This window comes from Ischnura elegans, chromosome 2 (assembly GCF_921293095.1).
Source record: "Ischnura elegans chromosome 2, ioIscEleg1.1, whole genome shotgun sequence".
NCBI classification, from domain to species: domain Eukaryota; kingdom Metazoa; phylum Arthropoda; class Insecta; order Odonata; family Coenagrionidae; genus Ischnura; species Ischnura elegans.
In genome coordinates, this window is record NC_060247.1 from 108,946,623 (window position 1) to 108,970,565 (window position 23,943).

The 23,943-nt window shown below is 39.4% G+C and overlaps 1 protein-coding gene across 1 annotated transcript in view; it reads left to right on the forward strand.

The window, feature by feature from the left end:
* The first annotated feature begins 6,133 nt into the window (after window positions 1-6,133).
* Window positions 6,134-23,943, forward strand: part of LOC124154333 (TWiK family of potassium channels protein 7-like) — a 93,057-nt gene continuing 75,247 nt past the window's right edge. Inside the window, exon 1 of the mRNA XM_046528004.1 lies at window positions 6,134-8,492. Coding sequence (XP_046383960.1) covers window positions 8,379-8,492 — 114 coding nt within the window. The 5' untranslated portion in view covers window positions 6,134-8,378. The remainder of the gene's footprint in view (window positions 8,493-23,943) is intronic.

Consider the following 23,943-nt stretch of genomic DNA (forward strand, 5'->3'; position numbering starts at 1 on the left):
CAAATTAAGTAAAATGGACTAAACTTAAAAGTTTCTCTCAGCTTTGGGGGGGGGGGTTTATCCCCCAAAACCCCCCTCGCTGCGCCGCTGGTCGCAATGGGTTACGCCTTACTGCAAAATTGATCAATAGGAACGAAACCCTTGGGTCGGGTTCGCGGGATACACTCCTGGGGCAGGGACTATAAGCGATTAGCTTTTCTCCTCTGCCACCAGAAGGGGAAGGACGGGAAGGAACAAGGAAAGGAGGCGCCGCCGCGATAGGAGCCCGACGACGCCTCCAGGGAAAGGACGGGGAAGGAAGGAAGGGACGAGGAATCCTGCACCGTCACAAAGGCGGGCAGGTCCTACTACTAACGAAACCATGCTTACGCAATTAATATGCTACCAATTTTAGTAGATTTTCCTATGAGGAAGAAAAATCTATCGATCAAATCGGTAGATTGCAAAATTGATCAGTGTTACCACGAGGAAGATAATGACGTAATGTTTCAGTGACTTCATTTGCAACGATCCTCTCCATTCCGTGCTGGCTACACGCCTCCCGTTCATTCAGACTTCTTTTCCTGTCTCAATCGGAGGTCTCGGTGGAATATAGTCACCTTTGTGCGCTTTACTGTTACTTTTTCTTCAGACAAACTGAAACGCTTTTTCTGTGGAAGGTTTTTTTTCTCACAAGTTTCCGCTGGGAAGTAAAGGAAGAAAAAGATTCTAGCGGAAACGTCGAAACACGTTCCAGACAAAAGCCTTCCACTCTTGTGTATTCAGCGGGATCGGAGGTTTGTAATCCTCGTGGCTCGTCTCCATATTTCTTCCTTCACCTTTAAGTTAGCTCGTGACGAAACACTACGGTCATCGGTGACGACATCGGTATTTCAGAGATTGCTTACAGAAAACAAACCGTTCTTTCCACAAATAAGTGCCGGGAGCGAGGTGCTTGGAAGTGGGGATTGGAAAGGGGGATCGCCGGACCCACAATTGGCTCCAAGGACTTATTTTATCATTCTTCACATTGGCGCGAGTTTTTTATTCCCTCTCAAATCGACTCTTTTTTCCACCGCTTCGAATGAATTCGTTCCAACGCTGCCCGGGTTTAGGTTATGGTGATGAATGACGGTAGTGTAATACTTACTACGGAATGGTTTTGCAATTATTCCGTGTTTGCATAGATGGATTTACAAAGCTTTCAATTTAGTTTACATTCTGTTCGAGTTTTAATTTCGATTTAATCTATAGCGTTCAGTCTGTTTTCAGAGTACTGGAGAATTTTCCTTCTAATTTCCCTCAGCAAAAAATAGTCAAATGATCGTATTCAATTACTGAATCAATTTTTTTTCTTATTGCCGCGGAAGATTTTTATAGTCGTATAATAAATTGATTTTTTCATTAGCCATACATTTTTGACACCCCTGCTACTTTTGTCGTAAATCAATTGGCATCGTATTTATTACAATTAAAAGCATATTTTATCAATTCACTTTTTTAAGAAATTTAAACTTTGATAAAAAGGTTCTGTGGAATCAGGGGCGGATCCAGGATTTCTTTCTGGGGGGGGGGGGGGCACAAGCAAGGCCGTATCCAGGATTTTGTTCTGGGGGGGCACAAGGATACCTCGTAATACAAAACGAACGCAATGATAATGGGACCGCATTAATAATTTTGCATATTTTTAAGCGTCTGGGGGGTCACGTGCCCCCGTGCTCCCCCCACCTAGATCCGCCTATGTGTGGAATAATACTTAATATTTTCCTGGCAGCACAAAATTTCATCGCTATAACATAATCATATCACGGAGGAAATGAGGTGGAATAATTGGGATGTGTGTTCCGGACGATAGGCGCCTAAGCTTAGGAAGCACTCACCGTTTTCAGTGCGATTCTAAGGACGAGGTAAGCGTCATGTATATTCTAGGGGACGCCTCTGAAGAAATTTTCACCCAGGAAGTTGGCATCTTCCTGCTTAATGTACCTAGTCGAGGGCTACTATTTTTTTGGGCTCTTTCAGGTTATAGGTGACAGCACGCATACATAAATTTTCCACTCAGTTGAGGTTTATGACGATGAGTTGACAGCCTCCATCCGGTCCCGCCGACACGAGCCCCGAAAGAACGGGATGACCAGGGGGTATTTATTTCTGCGAGCGTGTCATCTCTCGTCTCGGCAAAGTGCTGACTTTTGTGGATCACGACGTGTGTATATATTTAGTATGAGGTTTCGTCTCGCTCACTCTTCCTCCTGCTTCTTTCTTACACATATATCCATAGTCCAAATTCTGTATCTATTACTCTCCTTTAAGCAGATACGAAATTAATTTACGCTGTGAAACAATTGTACTTGAATGGAAACTTCAAAGCCCTTTTTACTGTAAATACTCTTGTCGACAGTCGATGAGAATTAAATTATTACTGATAGCATACTTAAGAAATCAAATTTAAATATTTCCATCATTGAATAAGCTCGTATGGAAATGATAAACGATTTTAATTTCTCCTGCTGAATGATAATGATGAATATTCCTCGGGTTCTCAGCCAGGTTAATGCTTTGCCACCACCACCTAAATTAAGGCACCGCTTGGTGAGGGTGAAAGATCCGATCGGCCTGAAGACACTGGGGGTTTATGGAATACCTTGTGAATGTGGTAAAATATATGTGGGGGAGACAGGCCGAACGATTGAGACGAGGCTGAAAGAACACCGAAGATTTTTCAGATTAGCGCAACCAGAAAAGTCGGCCGTGGCGGAACACAGCATTAATGAAGACCATGCTATTAGATGGGAAGACAGAAAAATCCTTTGCCACGCACAACGTTACTGGGACCGCATAATTAAGGAAGCAATAGAGATCCGCCTCAATCCCAAAAATTTCAATCGAAACGTCGGCTTATATAAAAGCATTAACCTGGCTGTGAACCCGAGAAATATTCATCAATCGTATGGAAATGCTTTGCTATGAGTATGAAAATTGGCTGGTTGTATTAATTCATCGTATTAGTATCCTAAGATGGTATATTGTAGCCAAGCTAGTTTCCTTAATTCCCGTTGGTTCCTCTTTCTTGTCCTTCCTGATCCTTCCCAGGTTCTTATCCTTAGGCCTTCTTCAGGAATATTTTCCTCCATTGCAATTGTCACGTAAGTAATTACTTGAATTGAATGGAAGATGCTGATACTTTGTGGATATCCATTATAATATAAGAAGTGGTTCTACTTTGCACTTTTCCACATAAAACTTTATTTAAACTGCGTCAATATGTTTCACAGCAATCACAGCAATTATCACTAATAAAAAAATTAACCATGCCAGAATAAATAGTCTCATACAATTTGCACACTCACAAGAAAAATGTTGCAAAAAATTAGTGCATCCGATACTGTGTATTTATATTAAATAAGCTAATCTGCTTGTTTTAATATAAATTCTTTTTTTCGCTCGATAATGTTGGACCAATCGCTGCTATTACTTTTCAAGCTTTGCGTTTTCCGCCGAGGTAATGTGCCCCCTTAAAGTGTTTTCCATTCTTCCTCGTCTTCCTTCTCCTTCTCCCTTCCCTCTAGCAATTCTTCCTCCCCTCCTCCAAACCGTCCCCCACCATCCCCTTGCTCCACAGCCCGCATTCATCCGAGCTGCCAATCACGCACCAACCTTCCAGCAGAAACACCAATCTCCCATCTCACCCTCCTTTTCCCTCGCCTTCCTTCCCCCCCCCCCCCCCCCCCCCATTTCTCTCCTCCCACTCCTCCGCAGCCAGTAGATCTCCTCGCCCGAACTCATGGACGAGCACGAAGTCTTCCGACTCTCAACTCCTTCCTCCTACAGTCGATCTTCCGAAGGCCCGGGGAGACCGCCGCCAAGTTCAGGCGAACACCCCTCGCCACGAGGTCGCCTACCAGTGTCGCGGCGCGAGGCTTTCGTCAAATGGGCCCTGATCTCTCGGTCCCATTTGACCAGCGGAACCGAAATGGATAATTTTTTTGCGATAATGATCGGAACGTAGGATGTTAGCTGAAAGTGATTTTAGCTCTTGATTAATTTATTCGTCCATTGCCTGCGACCTGGGTTGTGTGGAAGAAAATTTTAGAAGTGATGAACATCACGCACTTTATAACATAAAATAATGTGGAAATATTGAAGTTACCAAGCTATCTTGATTTGTGAGGAGCATGTGAAGTATGATCAAGTTCACCCAAAACGTGCCACATACCCAGCCGTTGTGATTTATCCATAAAATGTGTCATATTTCGGTGCCTTTTGCTGGATCGGGTTTTTGTAATATAACCTGGCAAGTAGAAGAAACACTGGCGATGGAATGACAACCTCAGCAAAAAAGACAGGTAATTAGGTTGTCCAGACTTTAATCTCTGCTTATGTTCCAAAGACTGTTTTCCCTAATTAATGCTCTGTCTCTCTTTACACTGATCGGAATCATTACGATAGGATTCCATTACGAGTGGCCGATTCCGAAATTTTGGCAACGCGATCGGACTTCGTTTTCTTTCCATTACGAGGGCTCACATCACCGTCGGAAGAAAACTTTTCAAGCGCGACAAAGTCGCGTCGCGTATCCAACCGCTTTGAATCCACCGCTCGCAATGAAAGCCGATCGAAGTAATTCCGATCGGTGTGCGTAACACTTCTAATGATGCATCCCATTTTCCAACAGTGCCCCACTCGCTGGTGGTTTAAACTTATACACCCATTTTTCATTGATACTCTCATTTATGCCCATAACTTCTTTCAGCACTATCTGCCGTGAATTCAATTAAGGTGATCGAATTCTTGCCTACTTTCCGATTCACATATATTCTCTTTAACGCTCGTACCCACCTCCCCTCCCCACTAATGCACTCATGGGAATGATTAGGGGTCCCCTTCAATGCTAAATGGATGGGCAATATCCATCAGTATCAGTTGTCTCTCTTGATGGATCCTTTTATTTTCTCTTTCTTCCTGGAATATTCCCCCCCCCCCTTCTTCCTCTCTCTCTTTCTGCGTTTGCTAGCGGAGCGCCTAACTAGGGGGTATTTTAAGTCGCCAGGGGGTTTTCAAAGAGACTAAGCCCATCTTTCATTTGACCCTCTTCTTGCCACCTTTCCCGGTGGGAAATCTTAACTGCCGTGAATATGCGAGAAGGAGTACCTGCAGACGGGTTGGAGGACATTAATCACCTCCCTAGTTGCCAACGTATCGCAAGAACCTTGCCGAAGAAGTACCCCTGCACCCGATATCCCCTTACTCGCTTCGCGCACACTCTTTCCTTTTAACCTCGCGTTGGACTCGTGACGTCCAGACGCATTTAACTCGCGATGAATGCCATAATCTCCTCCCCTTAGGATCTGGTTCTCCTTATTCTCCTCGATCCCCCAACTCGTATCGCAACTCTCAATTCTCCCAGAATAAACTCGACCCCTTCGGCTGCTTGCCTTTGCATATATCTTTCTCGATTCTCGGGTGGATTTCTTCCTAAAGAACAGTCCATGTATCTCCTCTCCCTAACCCACTTTTTCCTTCCCCTCGTGCATTTTTTCAATTCAACTTATTTTTAAGTTCAAATTTATATCACTATTCTGGTTCTCATTTGTTCTTTTTTGTCTTTCATTTTTTACTCTCCCGTCCCCTCCCTGATTCTCCTCGCTCGTTTTTCACCTTCATCGTCCCGATCCACTCAGCTCGCCAAGTCGTCCATTTCCCCATCCATGCACACTGCCCTTATTCTGCTCTCTCTTCCTGTCCCCCAAATTTCCTCTTCGCCATCCGTGTCACCGAATCGGAGTTTCCCTGCTAGGTGTTGGGCCTTGGAGTAACGTAAATAGTTGCGGGAGCATCTTGCTCGTTGTGATAAAACCGTTGAAAACCATAATTTTTACGATTATTTTCAAATAATTTTTACTCTTCAATCCTAAGATTTGACGCAGCTCTCCACTCAATTCTCCCGTTAGCCAATCTTTCCACACCAACGTATTTCTCATTACATCCTTATTTACATGTACCATATATTTTTTTAATTTTTTGTAATCGAAAGTTTATGTTGAGAATTATTTTCTTATATAACGAAACAATATTATTCATCTTTCAAAGGTCTACTTTTTCCTCGATTATATCTATTATATTATCGATCAGAAAAAATATTTCTCGGAGTAACAATATTGGTCTGCGTGCATATTGATTTTTTTCTGACAAATTTAGTTTCATTTTTAAATTAATTACCAAGTTTGGAGAAAAATCTATGCTACATATTATTTTATTGCATAAAATCATACTTTCATTACAATTATTTCGTATTTTAAATGAAGGGTGGCACATTTGGCGTCAGTCCCAGGTGGCAGAAACCCACGTTACGTCACTACTGCTGCTTAGAAAGGTGATCACAGTGCAATCCTTGGAATCGCGGCACCGTACCTCTCGTGGGTTTTTCCAGCTTGTTTGAGAAAATTAAACCCTTCACATCGGGAAGGGTATTCGAGCGTGAAATTGAAGCGGTGTTTTTTTGGCGAGTGCATCGGTGTTTGTACCTTTAATTTCTCCTTTTCGATTCGAGATTCCATCCGCGTTTGATACGAATGTGCTTTGCTTAGTGAAGCGATTAGGTCTTTTTAACATCGCGGTCTTTAAGTTCTTGTTTCCCCTACTCCTCCTTTTATACTTAGAATGTTAACCTGCACGCTAGTCTGAGTTTATTATGGTAGAGCTCTTCCCGAGATAAGCCACGGGCGGGTTAATTCCTAATTTCCAGTATAGGAGTACCGGCTCCTTATCTAGGCCTCCTTTCTATGTGAGGATATTCCTTTGCTTCGTCCAAAGGTTTCATCCAGAATTTTATCCCGGGATGTTTAGATCATTACCAAAACGCTCAAACCACAAGGACACTACGCCATCACTCTCCATCATATAAAACCGCGAGTGCCAAACCTTTCTCACCAATAGGCAATTTGGCTCGTATAAATGTGCCGTAGTTAACTAGTCGATGGCTGAGTTCTCCGGCGGAAGAAAGCTTCTCTATCATTTCTGTTTCCTACTCTATTTCCCTCGGAAAATTAGGATTTCTTGTGCCTAAATTTAATTGGTACTATTTCCATGCATTCCGTTCTGTTTGGTGAGGGTTTCACTAGTTATTCAACCATGATTGGCAATCCTTTGTCATCCTTGCACTGATTTCTTTACCTTCATTGGAATTATAATATTATTATGCACTATCATTGACAAACAGCACGCACGCCCGCAAGCAACGTATTTCACTTCCTTTATTTCCAAGTAATTCCCAGCCTTCACCTGTCTACTACTGATTTCAATTATTTTTGTTTCAAACATAGTGCTATCATGGTATATCAGTAAGGTTGACGAACAGAAACTAGGCCAATGAACTAATTTTCTTCTCTCGCCTCACACTTCGAACTTCCCCATTTACCTTCCTCCTCCTTCTTTCTCTGAACTCACTCTATAAACTCACCCCTCCCAGTTGACTCACCTTCCTACCCGACGCAACAGGTCCCTGTCGGCACAAGACGAAGGGGGCGTAGGGAAAAACCCCTCCTCACCGCCCCCTCCACATCCCCCCCAGTGTTTTCCGTCTGGCTTCGGTACTGCTGGCCCATCGACAGCAGCACACACTCACCGTTCGACTCCGCGCTCGGCCGACGCCACCTGACGCCCGCGCCGGGACGCGGATGCGTCGAACAGCGCACCGCGTCTCCTCAGTGGAAGTGAACTCACACTCGCGAAAGGAATTACGACTGGATTGCAGTGGTGGTGAGACCGCCACGCTCAAGCAGCCGGTTTAATCGCTGGATTTTCAAGACTAAACATTGTTATTATTGTTTAGAAAGACCTCTTTGTTTCCCGGTTTGTTTAAGGTTCCGGCAAATCTCATTGTCACAATGGTGCACCGGAGATTACATTGTTGATCAAGCAATTCTCCGCCAAAGAGGAACTTTGGCATGAGTTGAGGAATAGCAACTCTGAAAGGATGTTTGTGATGGATGGTTTTCTCAACTGAAGATTTTCTTGGATATCGGCGAGAACGAAGAGAAGATAGAGAAATTACGCATCGCCTCGTTTTCGCGACAGTAACTCTCGTGTCGCGAAAACATTTGTGCACAACGGAGGGGTAGAACTTGACCTCAGAAAGTTGAAGCTATTACTCACGTATATTCACTTTCTTTCAATGGAAAATTGATTAATCAATATTGTGCACCCAGTTATTTCTGCGGTGAGGCGATTGAACGTTAAAAAGTGCTTGTAGTGTCGTACCTAAGAGGACAGTGGACAGTGTACATCCAGAATCGGGGCATCCTTCGACCCCTCGTCTAGGCCTCTTCCTTCCGCAACGCGATGGCCTCTGGTCGGTGAGGTGTTCACCCAGTGAGTGAGTTGTTGAGCGTTTCGCTGCCATGGGAACTGCCGAGAAGAAGAAGGGCGCCGCCCGCTGGCTCAAACTGCGCTCTGCCGCCAGCCACGTGGGTCTCCTGCTGGCCCTGGCCGCGTACACGACCGTGGGAGGAGTGGTGAGTTCTAGCCCCCCGTTCAAGTCATATGATCTCTTGTCCTGTATAGGGGTACCAATAAGACTGCGTTGGCAGTACATTGCTATGGGTAGCCATCCGTATTGATTGATCTTTTTGCCCAGCGACCGGAAGTATATTTACCTTTTGGAGAATTTAATCAACATTTACCTGTCAAGGCCGTAGAGCTCATTACTTCGTATTCAGCATATTTAACTTGTTGTCTTTTTTATATATTTTCGTGACCATGACATTTTATTCGCTGTGTTCTCATTTTACAATTCTCGTGTGTATTGTATCCAGCAAATATCTTCTGAGTAAATGAAACTTACGGGAAATAGGACCTATGTGCTGGTTGCTGTCACAAGTGTCAGTTTATGTCACGTGATGTCTACTAATTGTTCAGTTAAACTTGATTGCATATTCATCTGCGTTTTCTTTTTAAACTTTGCCCTCTTATTTGAAGTTGCTTTCCCTTTTTTAATTTTCTGCATCTTATAGAAACAATTATGACCACACCTGCATTTTCTAAACCCGGAGTAGGTTATTAATTAATGTGAGGCGAAAGAAACTGATTAACGTTTAAAACTACGTTTCGAAAATGGTTTCAATTTCAGATATAGTTGCGTTAAGTGGTTTTCTTAATCCCTTTTTAGAGGGACTTTCAATCCATATTTTATAAAATGAAATTATTCTATTGCCCTTAAATATTCTGAAAAAACTCCTTTTATTCTTAGTCCGCTACCTATACCTGCCGTTGTCGGTGGGGAAGAAGTGTTTACACAGTTCAAATACTTTAAACCGCACATAACTGGAGTCCTGAGAAACAAATTGGATCTACAACAAAATGCTTCTTGTTTACAACGGTATTTATTTTCCATTAGTATATCGTCAATCCCACCTCAACCATCTTAAGCAACGTTAAATCGCAATTGCGATGAATTTTAGACACATTTTAGCTGAATACTTATGACAGTCATCAATCAGTGACTTTATATCGTTCTCTACCAGCTGGAAACCAACATTTCAAATTTATTAAATTAGATCCTATTAGAATGGCAAAGGTGCCAAGATCTGATGGAATAGTTGAAGTTCCCCACAATATTTGATCTTTGATAACCACTGCCGCATGTTGGGAGAATAGGGTAGCAATGGAATTTTTCGACCCATTTAGCGTAAATTATGCGTCACCTTACAGTTTTATTGACAATTGAATTACTCTCTACAATTCTCATTCAAGTTTCACTTGATTTATGTTCAGTTATCACAGTCAAGATTCTCGTTCCATTCCACGCACAACACTTTGGTTCAAAGTTTTCTCGCTAGTCCTGAAAGTTTTCGTTGGAATTCTATTTCTCGTTGATGAATACTCTAATGTTAGACTTGGTGTTTGTATCAGCGGTTTGAAAAAGTTTCCAATTATACAAAATATGGAGCCACATAATTGGAGCAGTTAGTCAATGCGCTCCGCATAAAATACGGCGAACGCTTTGTTTTTGTTTTCATTTCTGAATTACGATCTATCCATCGAACACGTTGCCTCATCGGGAAACGTGGGGTAGATTGCCAAGAAGGCCTTGAGTGCTATCAAGCTGGGTCGGGAGGAGCTGAGTCGAGTCCAAATGGTGTGTCTTCCATTTGGGAAACAATGGTGAGGGGTTGACTCAAGGTTATTTAGAGGTGTTTTGGTTCAGTCGCGGTCAATTACCGCGTCCTAAATGTCAAAAAGGACTTCGGAGAGGTTGGCCGAAACCATTTAGATGATTTAATTTCTTGATGAAATGAAAAAATGTCACCTCGCTTACCCAGTGCTTTAATTCGCGGTGATTCGTTTGTGCAAGAGAGCGCAGAGGTCACCAGTGGAGGATTTGATAATTTAAAAGATCCAAATTATTCATCCATTGTATATATCCGTTTAAATGATTTATAGCAATCATCCAAATTCAAAAGAGAGTAGCTTCGTTTTATTACAGCCTTCATAACCTCCAGCTTGGAAATCTAAAAAGGAATTTGTGTAAAATTATATTAAAATATGTTACCTGGAGAGAAAAATGTGGCCACATTAATACGTACGATGAAAATAATGGTAGAATGACAGGTGGAAAGGAAGAAGGGTAAGGGACGGCCCCGAATGAGTTACATAGGATAGGTCAGAAGGGTTGTAAAAGAAAAGAAATTCGTCGCTATGAAAAGAATAGCGGGTATGAGAGAGGAATGGGGTGCTGAGTCAAACCAATCTTAGGATTGTTGACTTATGATGATTTCCTAGAGAAATCTGTCTAGGCTACGAGAAAAATAACCAGAAAAGGGTTTGTTATCCAAATGGACTGAAAATAGAGTCACGAACCTTTTGGCTAGCTAGAACGAGAAATAATCGGGCTATAGTAATGAAGCGAAGAGTTCATTTAGTTGGTAAGGTGATCTGAAGGTTCTGAGTTCTATTCTCGATCCCCGTTAGTTTTATCTCGTTGTGACATGTATGTTTTAATAAACTAATTACATATTTCGTCTCAGCTTGGCAGTTTGACATGGACGACTGCCGTTATCTACTGTCATCTAATTTGTAGCAAGCTTCATTTAGCACTTAATATTTAAATCCTTTCATTGTAATTTACTTTTGATCAATTGCTCCATTTTATATGAAATATAATACGCCTCTTTCGTTGTTATCAAAGATAATCCACAGCCTTCATTAGTTACAGGGCATTTCCTTTGAAATCGACGCGCGCTTCCTGGTCGTCATTGGATATGAAATCAATATGCCTTGCTGATTTCCTGTGAGTTAATGAGTTTTTTATCATCCTAATTATACTAGGATTTGAAAAACCATTGATACATTTCAATCTCGGTTTAATACCCTTACGACTCTATCTGTTGTATTGAATGGGGAAATGGACGGCAATGAATTACGCAGCGTTTTAATCGTGTTGAATCCATTAAAATATCTCTAGTTGGAATAAGCACGATGTAAGGCATCGGTAAAATTTAGAAATATTCTTGATGCAGTTATCCCCTAATGGCGGCATAAAAATTAAGTTTAATGAAAGTAATTGTTATTTCTTTTATTTTTTGAGCTCTAATGCAATATTCACCTTTTCCAAACTTTATAATTTCCATTATAACTAGGCACGTTTTGTTGAATACTGAGCGAAAAAGATTTTTTTCCGATATCTTGAGAATTTGGTAGCTCAAGGTTATATTTAACTATGTAGAGAAACTCGTTAATAGACGCCGGTTTTGGTAGGATTATTGACATGTTAGAAGCGGAGTCGGAGTAGCTGGCAGGGGGACCACAGTTTTTAAAATCTGTAACTTTTTGTACACTTATTGTTTTCTAATGCGTGAAAATAGGTTTACAGCCTAAGTCATCCATCGGATTCCTTGTATTCAGCTGCCAATCGGTGCTCTACGAGAGAAGAGAATACCGGTACTTCAAATCCAAGCTTCCGGCAACTCTGAAATGGCTTTCACTTGATGGACACGGAAGAAGCCGATAAAATCCGTTGTTGTGTGTTTTGCTCGCCTCTGCAATTGACTATCAATGACTGCACTATTCTTGGGCTTCTTGTTCTATTCTTTGAGTGGTCGCCTCGAAAAATTGCAAGGGTTAAAGTTATATTTTCGCAGTTCCTTGAAAATTTTCCGTTTTTTACCGATTAAAGATGACATTTAAACATTCTCAATTAAACTTTTTATACCCATTCAAATGATCGTGGCGTATATGTTGAGTAGTAGTAAAGTAGCGTAGCGTAGTAGTGTCACGTGAATTAGAGTACTTGTTGTGGTGCATGTTCGTGAGAGTTAGTTTAAATCCAGTGGTGCATGTTGGTGATGGTTCATCCCCTGCCAATCACCTTTGTTGGTAGCTTGCAGGGCGATATGTAAATGTATCCTAGGTAAAAGCGTCTAAACGGTCTTTGGAGTCGTCCAATTAGACTTTGATCGCTGCGCATAAATATAATTCGGGGTATCGATATGATAATAAGGGTGTTGTGTGAGCGTGACGCAAGTAAAAGTGAAAAATATCTAAATCGGTGTAGTACATTTGCTATTTTATACTTGTTATATTGAAGAGTATTGGAGTGATATAACTAGGCATTGTTTGGTAATCAATAGAATATGGCTTTATATTTGCATAAATCGTGTCGGAAATATGAAGATAATCGCTCAGGTATAATTAATTGGCCTATTTCAGGGAAGTTCAAATGCAGTTCGATGCATATTTCTTGAAATTGAGAAATTTCACTTGAGAGAGGTAGCAGAAAAATAATTGCTTAACTTTTAACCGGTTTTCTTCTTTAACATAGTATTGATCATAACAATCACAATATTGATCATTGAAAAATAAAATAAACGGAAAATATAGCAATTTTTCATTGCTATTTGCATAAACTATTCAAATGGTCTTTGAAATGTAATTTCCATGGAAATGATCGGGAGCTTCGAAAAAAACGTGCAAGCCGATTCTAAGTTTTAACATTTGTTTGTTTGAGGCTGGTAGTATTTTTATTACTCTCCTCTAAAATTTAAGAAGAATTCAGTGTTGAAGTTCAGATTAGCAGAACTTATCATCCACTTCAAAAGCTGTGCTTCAAGCTTGGGGTAACTACGAAGTACGTCAACCTCAATCATTCAGGGTTTGTTTCTGTGCACTAGATTAGGCTTCTTAATTAGTTGAGCCAAAAATGTCACAATTGGGGATATTTTTAATCGCGCTAATTAAAAATATAAGTGCGTTTATAATATCCATCTTTTATATTGAAAAACTTCTTGATCATGTGTATTTGTTATTGCATTTTTTAAAGTGAGCTAAAAATATCGTGAATGAGCTTTTGTCCTTTAACTTCGTTCAGTGGGTTATAATTTTTTGAAATTATTCACAGATTGAATTACGTATATTAATTTTAAAAAACTCCGGTCAATGGCAATCGAAACAGAAAATTTATCTTTTCAATGGTTTCGTAGTTTTCGCCTTTTTTTATTTTTTTAAATATTTCTCGCCATCCTTGCCTAGAACCGGTACTTACCGCTCTGCTTTAAGCCCCTTTGCACCAGAATACACTTTCCGTGCCTCTTTTTTTGATAGTTTCACCACGGCCCGTGATTCACTTGACCTGTCGCCACTTGAAGAACCTCTCGCCATAAGCCGCACGCGTTAATGACTTTAAACTCAGCTCTCTTTTTACTCTCTGCCAATCACGAACTAAAGATAACGAATTTTTGGAACTGCAGAAGAAAAATTATTTGAAAATATTGTATGCATTCCTGTGCGATTCGTAGGGACGTGTTTGAGACACGCACAAAGTTATAATAGCTTCGTGCTTTAAATTAAGGCCGTAAAGTTTTCGTGGACTTGAAAATTACTTTTCTATCGCTTAATAGTGAACAAAAGCGACATGAAACAGTTTTGTTAAAAGCAATTTTTTTACAGTAATAAGTGGCATCAATATGCTATTTCGTGAAATGGTTGGAGAAGATAGGTGTGGCACAAATGCAATTTTTCGCTTTGAGGTACTAATTTTACAATAGTAAAATATTACTTGGTGTTCAAAAATTATTTTAGAAAAAAAAAAGAATCGAATGCCGAGTGAAAAAAATGTTTGATGTGAAACAAATTTCTTAGCCGTACGACTTCTTATTTGTGATTAAGGGAGAGATATGCCTGTTCGTGTAAAATACTGGCGATTCATTTTAATGCTGATATGGGTGCTGTCCAATTACCTTTAAAATTTGCTTAATATGAATCTATTGTTAGATTTATTTATTTATTTGGACAACTTAATATGAATCTAACAATAGATTCATAATAAGTTCTTTCCCTTCCTCGGCATATTAAAGCTAGTTATGGAAGAACAAATAAACTCTGCGAAGGAATTAGATTCGCAGAAAGGTAGTTCTATTCTGCGATGTTCAACCTTGTAGTTTGTCTGCTATGCTTTCCAATGAAGTCACACAGTCTGGAGAGAAGTAAATTTCCACTGAGGGAAATTCTTGCATCATTAGTAATATTGGAGAAGGAGCGGGCCTGGTTTCTTAGGAATGAAGCTTATATTTAACGTTGCAGTTCACTAGGGTAGCCTCAGACGTTTCACTGACACTAGCTTCGAGGAAAGTATCGAATCATTCGAAGTGGGAGGAACCGTTTGTTTATCCGCGATTCTGCCTCCAGGCATTGAGAACACATCCTTCCTTGTGCAACGCGACTAAGGGGCAGTTGTTCCATCATTTTCCTGCTTCTGAGAGAAGTCGGTAAGCCATTTATGTGTGGCTAGCGAGAATTAGTTGGGGAAGATATTATTCAGGAAACATAATGAAAATACACTTTAGTATGTTCCACAAGAGTTTTTAATTAATTGGACCTTGATAATGACAGTGTGTACTGCCGAAACCTGGGTCGGTATTAAAAACTCTTGTGGAACATACAAAAGTGTATTTTCATTATGTTTCCTGTGAACAAGTTCCACCAAATATCGCCTTCCAACCTTAAGATATTATTCGTCCAAAATTGTACTGCCGTCAAATGAGGATAGTTGGAAATTTAAGTGCTATTATTTTCTTATAGACTACATTCATGCAAAAATGTGTTCTTTGGTGGGAATGACAAAAGTATTGTGTGAGTGTCCATCGGGACATTGTTAATTTTATTCGCGAAAAGAGGGGCTACGGGTGATTTCATTGAGTTTTTAGGAATATTGACTGCGGTTGAAGCTTTGCGATTAAAAATATTCAATTCAATAAAACCTCTGGCGAAACTCCAATTTGTGTACTTCCAGGACTATTTTCAATCGTCAGGCAAATCATCAGTTTAGAACCATAAAAAAAATAAGTTCCTAACAATCGGCCACCATCACGATTAACCCCATCAATCCTATCAAGATTGCAATCTGTGGATCTTATCCTAGTATTTTTAAGTAAAGTAAACTGTTTTAAAAATAAAACTTGGCAAATCCACTACCTAAAAGTGAGTTGCTTCATTCCAAAATTTCAAATATCTCCAGGACTCTTCCAACTATCTGACCAAACATTACGATGACATTTAAAACCATCGGAATCTGAGCTTGACTTTTTCCGTATAACATCCTCTTTCCAGTGGGGAAGAAATATGCAAACCTTTTTTCGCGAATTCCAGCTTTCATGTGATAAAATTTTTGCACTTTGGATGTCGCATCGTGCAGGCTCAGTATTATATTCTCACGTTTTGCCATCTTAAATAATGTCTGAGGAAGCTACGAAGCCTGAATGGAGTTTCTCGTATTCAGTTCAGTCGTTTCAAATTCCCTCAGGAGACATCTCCAGCAGGGTACTTTTTATTAAAAAGAACATCCTCATGAATTCCGTGACCAGGTAAATATTTTTTTCAACTTCCGGTATGAATCGTCTGAAATCATATAATTAGCCTAATTTTTAAGTTTTCTATCTTTTTTTTAGGGCTTAGCATTCTTTCTTGTAGAAGAAATTAGTATCACGAAGCCATCAAATACAAATATAGCGGCGATTGAAATATTTTTCTTTGCAGATTTTAAATGTAGGATATTTACGACTCGTGTGTCTGCCTTTTCTTGAGATTCCTTTGCGTTGTATGCACTTCGGAACTTTTGTTCTTAAGGTTCCGATTTTTTCCGCGGTAAGGTGACTCTAAACAAAATGGTTATGCTCACGCTATATTTTAGATCACCATTATATTTGCCTTTATGCACAAAGTATAGAAATTAACACACTTAATCAGATTTTGAAGAATTTTACAGGCACTTTTAAGCTCTCGATTTTTAAAAATCGTTCATGAGTTTGTTATTAATTTTCATTTGAATTGTTAATTTTGTGTTCGAATACATTATCCACTCATCCAATTAATTCAAACCAGGAGATGGATAAAATAGCACATGGTGGCATTTAAAACTGGTTATAGTTGAAACTCTGGCAGCCCTTCGCTCTCAGCAAAATTTGCTTTTCTGAGGAAGAAGGCTATTATGGCCGTTATTTTCCCAGGAAAATGCGTCTGTGGCTTCGTGCATCTTTTTTGGCCTAGACAAACCGCCCGCGTTTATTCAGAGGTAGCCTTGGATTAATCAAGGTGTAGGGCGTGGGAGGCCATAGGAAGCACTTTAATGGAATGCAAGCCTGACGACTATACTGTACTTGACTCAAGTACTAGGCATTCTTAATGGCCTAGAAAGAGGAGAGACGGACGGATGAGTATTTTGCGTTTTACTTCGTAATAATAGCATTCTTAAGTGGGACTAGAGGGTTCAAGGTGGCAAAAAATACTTGGATATTTTATACGCGTGAAAATTCCTCAAGGAAAAATTTAACGTGTTAGTTATGTATTCTTTTATTATTGGGTCTTGGGTTTTTGGCCCAGATTTCACATCGACAAACGTGTATTTCAGCAAAGTACGATGGTTATGTTGAAATATGTTTCAAGTGGCTTTTTCTGATATTGTAAATGGCAGCATAAAAATACATTTTGACTGATGATGCGAAATGCAACCTACCCTAGCTTGAATTGGTAAATTCAATTTTACAATTTCTCTATATAAAATTAATAAATTTTGGCAATTTTGGCAGAAAAGTATATTAATGCCAACTATGAAAGTAATTTACTTCAAAACGGAATTAGTGATAAAATCAATACGGCGATATTATTATAGTTTTATATACTTAGCGCAGCTGTAAACTCAATATACTAGAGCGTTCGACAGGAAATGAGAGTTGTGTATGCACTATATTCCAAGGAAACCTCTGTTTAAATGCTCACAAAATTTTGCTCTCATATTTTTGTAACTGCCGAACGATTGAATACGTTTTTGAACCGATTAGTATTTCGTATTTTTCGACTGAAAATAGTTCAACTAAATATTGGGGAATTATTTTGGACATAAAACTGCAGAGAGACTTTCAGATAATCTTGTGAAATTGATATAATAAATTCGTCAATTGCATTGATGGAAAATTTAATCACTTTTAAGAATATATTTTAACATAATCATTTCCAGAATCGTTTGTTAGTATATGTTATTTTGTGTTACTGAAAGTTTTCTTTCGATTAGTATTATTGGCAGTGCTATTGTAAGAGTTCACATTTTTTCATATATGATGCTATCACTGCGCACTTGAAACTTGGAACGGACGCGAAATCTGATATTTTTTCATAATGGAATAGCTAAATTGCTGACTTTAGGTAGCCATTCTATTTCCTAGGAGTAGGTCAATGGATTATCGCCGCCATTAGCAGCGTGGGAAGCGTGCCTGGACATCTGATTAGTCATATACCCTCTCCCAATACATCGGTCCTTGCACACACCTCGTTAGGAGAGGTAGAGCATGTCCTTCCTCATCGTTCACCTCTTCTAACCTCTAACTCGAAGCTTACTCAAGTCCTTCAAATAAAAAATAAGAATAACAATCTTTATTAATAATAATAGTCCTTTTTTATCCACGGGAAAAAGGGGAAGAAAAATAAAAAGGTAATGAAAGATTCTGAGAAAAAGAATATCCGTGCCGTTTAAATTCGAAAATATAATCAATCCTGTTGAAGTTGCTTCCGGTTTCCCATCGAGTGAGGTTCTCCATCTCTGTCGATGTTTCGATGGCCGTGTCGTCCATCGTCATCAGGGCTTGTCTTCAAGTTGAGTGATCTGAATTATATAGTTTGGACTCCTAGTCAGGTGACTCGAGATTGGTCCGCCTTTCCCCGCCTTTTTTCCCGGGCCTCTCTGATGTATTTAAGTCCCGGTTTCCAGGAGTTGCGTAGGGCGTAACTAGCATCACGATTCGTGGTGTTAGTCGCCATACGAATTTCAATTGGAATTCCAATTTCAACGTCGGCAGAGATGGAGAAACTCACCCGGTGGGAAACCCGAAACAACTTCAACATCATAATACACCGGGAAAACCTCAGATCTTATAATCAATCCTATTTACACTTACTTACGCTGAGATAGACCGATCTCCACTCATGGACCTTCCAATTTCCATATTTCAAAATATAATTTCCTATTAAATCAAGGCAAACCACTTTTGCTGTGCAGATTACGAAAATATGATAGAAAAGTTTTGGAGGTTGTGCTTGGAGGATGACATTTGTTAACATGACATGATCCGGGATAGGGGTACTATTAATGCACCTCATGTCAGGTTAGTACCTGCTACTCCCCATAGGTGGTCGCCTAAGTCAGCTGGAGAACCAGTTTCTATTTTCTACTTTAATGGTTGTTCGAATATTCCTTTCGTCAGGACTATCCCCTTGAAGTTAAGCACCTAGTATTTATTTATTTTGCACTCGATCTATGTTTACATTAGCTCATCCTCAGTAGATTTTCGCAGATTTTTCATGCCCCCATCTTGTGTGGGCGTTTTTCTGCGCTGTTTTGCCAATATGGATGAAAGTCAATATTAGGTGTATTCAAGTTTCTTTGTTCATTTCTTTTTACACTTGGGAAATTTTTTTAAATTCGATTTTTCGATATTGCTTGTTGAAGCGTACTCGTGTGTTTCTCGTGTATAAATATGCCTTCATTTAATTTTAAGATTAACTTAACAATAAATTCCTGTTTACATTTAATGTATGACGATGGCAGTGGCGAAGCGAGTGGGGAGGTCCGGGGGATCCGGACTCCCTCCCCCCGGAATACAAGAACACAATTACTTTCCTTCATAACAGGAAACAAATTATAGAAAAACCATGGATTTAGAAAAGATTACTTTGACGAATGAAGTTTTTCCGGTTATGAAAAGTCTTAAAATTAGTTCAAAGCCCTGTTCTCACTACCCTGTTTTTCAAACATTTTCCTTCCTGGTTTTTGAGCCCCCTTCACGAAATTCCTGGCTACGCCACTGGACGATGGTTACATGGCAAAAGAGACTTTCTAGTCCCAATCTCCCGCAATAAAGACGCATCATTACTATTATTGTTATTATTATGACTATAATTACTATCATCTATTCATCCAATTTGAAAGAAAATCTAATGGATTCGCGATAAAGTTTTGTTGGACCGCATAGGAGGCTAAAAATAGTTTAAATACTTACAGTTGAAAAATAAAGACTTGTGATAAATTGAAAAACTTTATCAATCGTAAAAATATGATAGAAAAATTTTAGAGGTTGTGCTTGGAGGATAAAATTTGTTAAAATGACATGAACCCGAATAAGGAAGGAGAGGGTACTATTAACCCAGCAAGGAAAAACTGATTTCCATCAGATTTGACACTGATTTCCAACAGGTTTGACGCACTGATTTCCTTCTCCTTTGAATCTGTTTTGAAAATTGAAACAGCTGGAAATCAGTCGGAAGACAGTGGGAAATCAGTTGTGAGGGTCCAACATGGCGGCTGTTTTCCTACTCATTTCCATGAATGTGATTTGACTCTGGTTTCCACTGTTCAACAGATTTGAATCCGGTTTCCCCGTTTAAGCTTTTTCGACTCTGTTTTCCACCTTCATACCTATCTGAATCTTGTTTGCGACTCGATTCTCACCTCCTATGACCTGCTGATGCATAAGTTAACTTCGGATACATGAGGTAACTGCTGATACCCGAGGCGGAAATAATTATTTCCGCCAGTTCCAAGTTTCGCAGAGCTGCACTCAACCAACGTTTCTAACTTCACATACTACATCTCTATCATCAATCTGGATGTAGACTCAGCTGAAAAAAGTTTACAAAATACAGCCTAACAAAATGAACTTCATGTAAGTCTCCCACCACAACAAAATAACACAGGCTCTATTAACGTATTTATTAAGTACGCACAAATCCTATTGGAAGAACATATTCAATTGAAAATACATAGTCATCTAATTTGGTAAACTTCTGAGGCAGAATACACTTAAAATCTCAATTTCATGCGTTAGAAATAATTTAGGGAAACACAGAATTTACAGATGAAATCTCATTTGAAGGAGAGTTAGACAAACTTTTTGTACTTGTTTATCAGTTCTTGAAAAGTCATCGAAACAGTCACTGCACCAGAACAACAACAACTTACATCAGATTCCACAATCTTGAATTATCGAAGAGCACAAATTTTTCCGTGATTAACAGAAAAATCACAACACTAGAAAATATTTCAGATGCCTTTATGAAAGAAAGACTTCTTTACGTGACTTATGAAAATAATTTTGGTTCAGCATTAAGCCAACGATATCCGTATGTTACACTAAATAAACTTGCCATTAATGTTTAAATACACGAACACGGTCGTTTCACTTAGCACAAACAAACCAGCAAGATACACAATACTCTGAAAATCCTGGTAGGTTCTATTCGGCGACGTAACGCAAGTACATATTATACATATTGCATACAAAAATATTAGTAATCGCTCAAAATCTGTTGACACAAGATAAATTATTCAATGAAAACACAAAAGATCGAAATCACATCAGACTTCCACTGTCGCTTGAACACTAAAGGATGCACGAATGGCTTAATTCAACGCTGCGGGAATTTAGCACTGGTTAAATAATACTGATATGATTATTTTTTCTCCACGCGCTATTACTTTAGCACAAAACAGAACCACAAGCACGTAAACATTACAACGGAATCGGCGTATCGGTGTTGCTACTTTGGCTTGCTATCTTTTGTAGTTAGGTGGCAGCACTATGCCCGCTATATTTTTTTAAAAAGCGAAGTCGCAAAGTGAGGTTTAAACGTGGTTAAGCCGTATTAGCCACTTAAATTGCATGCCCGGTGACTTCCAGCAGGTGAAATGATGCACAATACAAAATGTGGATGATGTACAGTAAATTTTTTTCATCACCCGTGAATTTTTGCAAGACGGCAAAGTACATATTTCCTCTACGTCATTATTTCTGACCATGATTTTGAACCAAATATACTCATTGACACCTCAGAAGAAGTAATTTTCCAATCAACGCAGTCGTAAAGCCTGTGTGAGATAGGTTTTTATAAGACACTCATTTCAAGAGAATTTCAAATTCATTCTACTATTCAACTCTGTTGGAAAGCACTTGTGGAAAACACTTTCAAGCCAGTAAATAAGGAAAAGAGTTTCAAATGACATTCAATTCAGTGTCAATACAGTCCATGTGGAAGACGGCTGGAAACCAGTTACAATGGAAATGAGATTCAAATCACTTCCTTCCATTTCCTGTCCGCTGGAAACCAGTGGAAATGAGTGTCAAGACAGAGTCAAATCAGATTTTAAGGATTCAGATCAGATTCAAATGAGGTTCAAAACTGTTGGAAATCAGTTTTTCTTTCCTGGGAATGCACCTCATGTCAGGTTAGTACCTTCTCTACTCCCCATAGATGGTCGCTTAAGTCAGCTGCAGAACCCGTCTCTATTATCTACTTTAATGGTGTTCGAATATTCCTTTCTTCAGGAGTATCCCCTTGAAGTTAAGCACCTAGTAGCTCTCTTCAATTTTCTACCTCAATCAATTTACTTTAATTAATTTACTATACTTTAATAAATATTCTACTAATAATTAATAATTTTCTACTTCAGTGGTTGATCGAATATTCCTTTCTTCAGGAGTATCCCCTTGAAGTTAAGCACCTTGTAGCTCTCTTTAATTCAGTGATAGAAGGGACCATTGATTGAAAATAAATAGAAGTGTTGGGTTTGATGATTCCCTGAAGACGCTTTTCCGTAATTTCTTCATGGGTTGGCATCCGAATTATAGTTTTCGAAGTTTTAATTATTTCCTTTGTCATTCATTTTTTTTATTTTTGTCTTGATAACTCCGAAGTATCATCATTTCCTTGATGACTATGGCAGAGCAATTTATCGATAAGTCAGATTTCAAAATCCTCACGCATGTGTTGACCAGAGCAGCAATTATCACAAATAGGGATTTATTAACCTATGATCAGGCCGGCTGTTTAAAAATCAAGTTTTGACAAGTTCTTATGTTCGTGATGGTTTTCCGGGTTTACACCGCGTTGATACATGTTTTGCGGACGACAGTTTCGGGCGCGTTCCAGCTCCCGTCTACGGGTCCAAATGATTTGCAGATCTGTGATCCTTATTTATTTACAGCTAGTCAGACGGATGTTGATTTTTAATTCCATTGTTGGAAAAGCCGTTTGAAAGATGAGGAGCTGGAACGCGCCCGAAACTGTCGTCCGCAAAACATGTATCAACGCGGTGTAAACCCGGAAAACCATCACCAATCAACTAACCACGGAAGCCTCCGTAATAAGTTCTTATGTTGTTAGTGGAATCGAGGTGTAGTAAAAAATAATGAACTTCCTTACACTCCTTATGCAGTTTGTTGTAATTAAATACCGCTTCCGACCTTTTTAAGTCATATCGGTAGTAAGTGAAATGACCTGGAGGGGTCGAAAACAGAAGTTAGCGTCAATGTATTATTTTTGGACTATATCGAATTCCTATTAAAATATCCTTTTAGAAAAATAATTTAAAATTTACTTTATTCACACGAAGACAATATGGTGAAATTTAATTTGAATATAACCACGTTTTAAAAATTTGAACCTTTGAAATATATTAATTAAATATTTTCTGCGGGAAGACTGTATGGCTTTTATAAATACATGAAACATTGGATGCATTTCGTTTGGAATGAACTCAAAATCTCATTTTACCTTCGCTATCGCTACATTTGGCGTCGCTTGCCTTTGAGAATTTCCTAGAACTTGTAATCCACATTTTGGAGAGCTTGGAGTACTTTTATTGGCGCCTGTCTCACCTTGTGGTGGCGCGGTCTGTTGGAGTGATCTCAGTCTTCGGGAAACACGCGTTTCAATTACAAACGAGCACGTGCTAAGAGATTGGGGAGTGTAGGCTTATGTTAGGAGGGGAGGCAATGTCGCGCCTTCCTCGCCGACGACGGATGTCTGGGGAAGTCTGGATGCTGCCAAGAAAGACACCGGGAACTCGTTTGACAAGGGAACGAAGGGAAAAAATGGGAGACGAGTGATTGATGCGATTTAGATTCGTTTTCGTGGGCGGACGACGTTGAGGATGAAGGCGTCGATAAATATACTCGCGCCAAATCACGGCGTTTTTTAAAATATGCTCACTCATTCAAAGCCTCGTGTCATTATAAGCGTCACCCTCGTGGAAGAGCCAAAAAGATGAGGAAATAGCAGTGGAAAATGTTGTTTTCCTGAAAAAAGTAATCCTAACTACATTTCCCGCAATGGTAAGAGTAGGAAGAATGATAGAGAAATCATTAATTTTTAAAATAATTCTGGACGAAAAGATATACTTAAAAAGACAAAAACGGAGGGGAAATTAGAATCGTTTCCACGAGAAAAATATTTCCGTGGACCGGTAATCGAAACAAGGGCATTAGCTATAACGGTTCTTCTCGTGGAAAAAAGTAGATATTAAAAGTTGCTACCTTGGCGTACCCATATAATTTAATGGCGCAATCTTTTCATATCATTGAAAAAATGTCCAATAAAATTCTGACTCATGGTTTAAGTACAGGATTTCAAGGTTACGGTCTCAAGTTC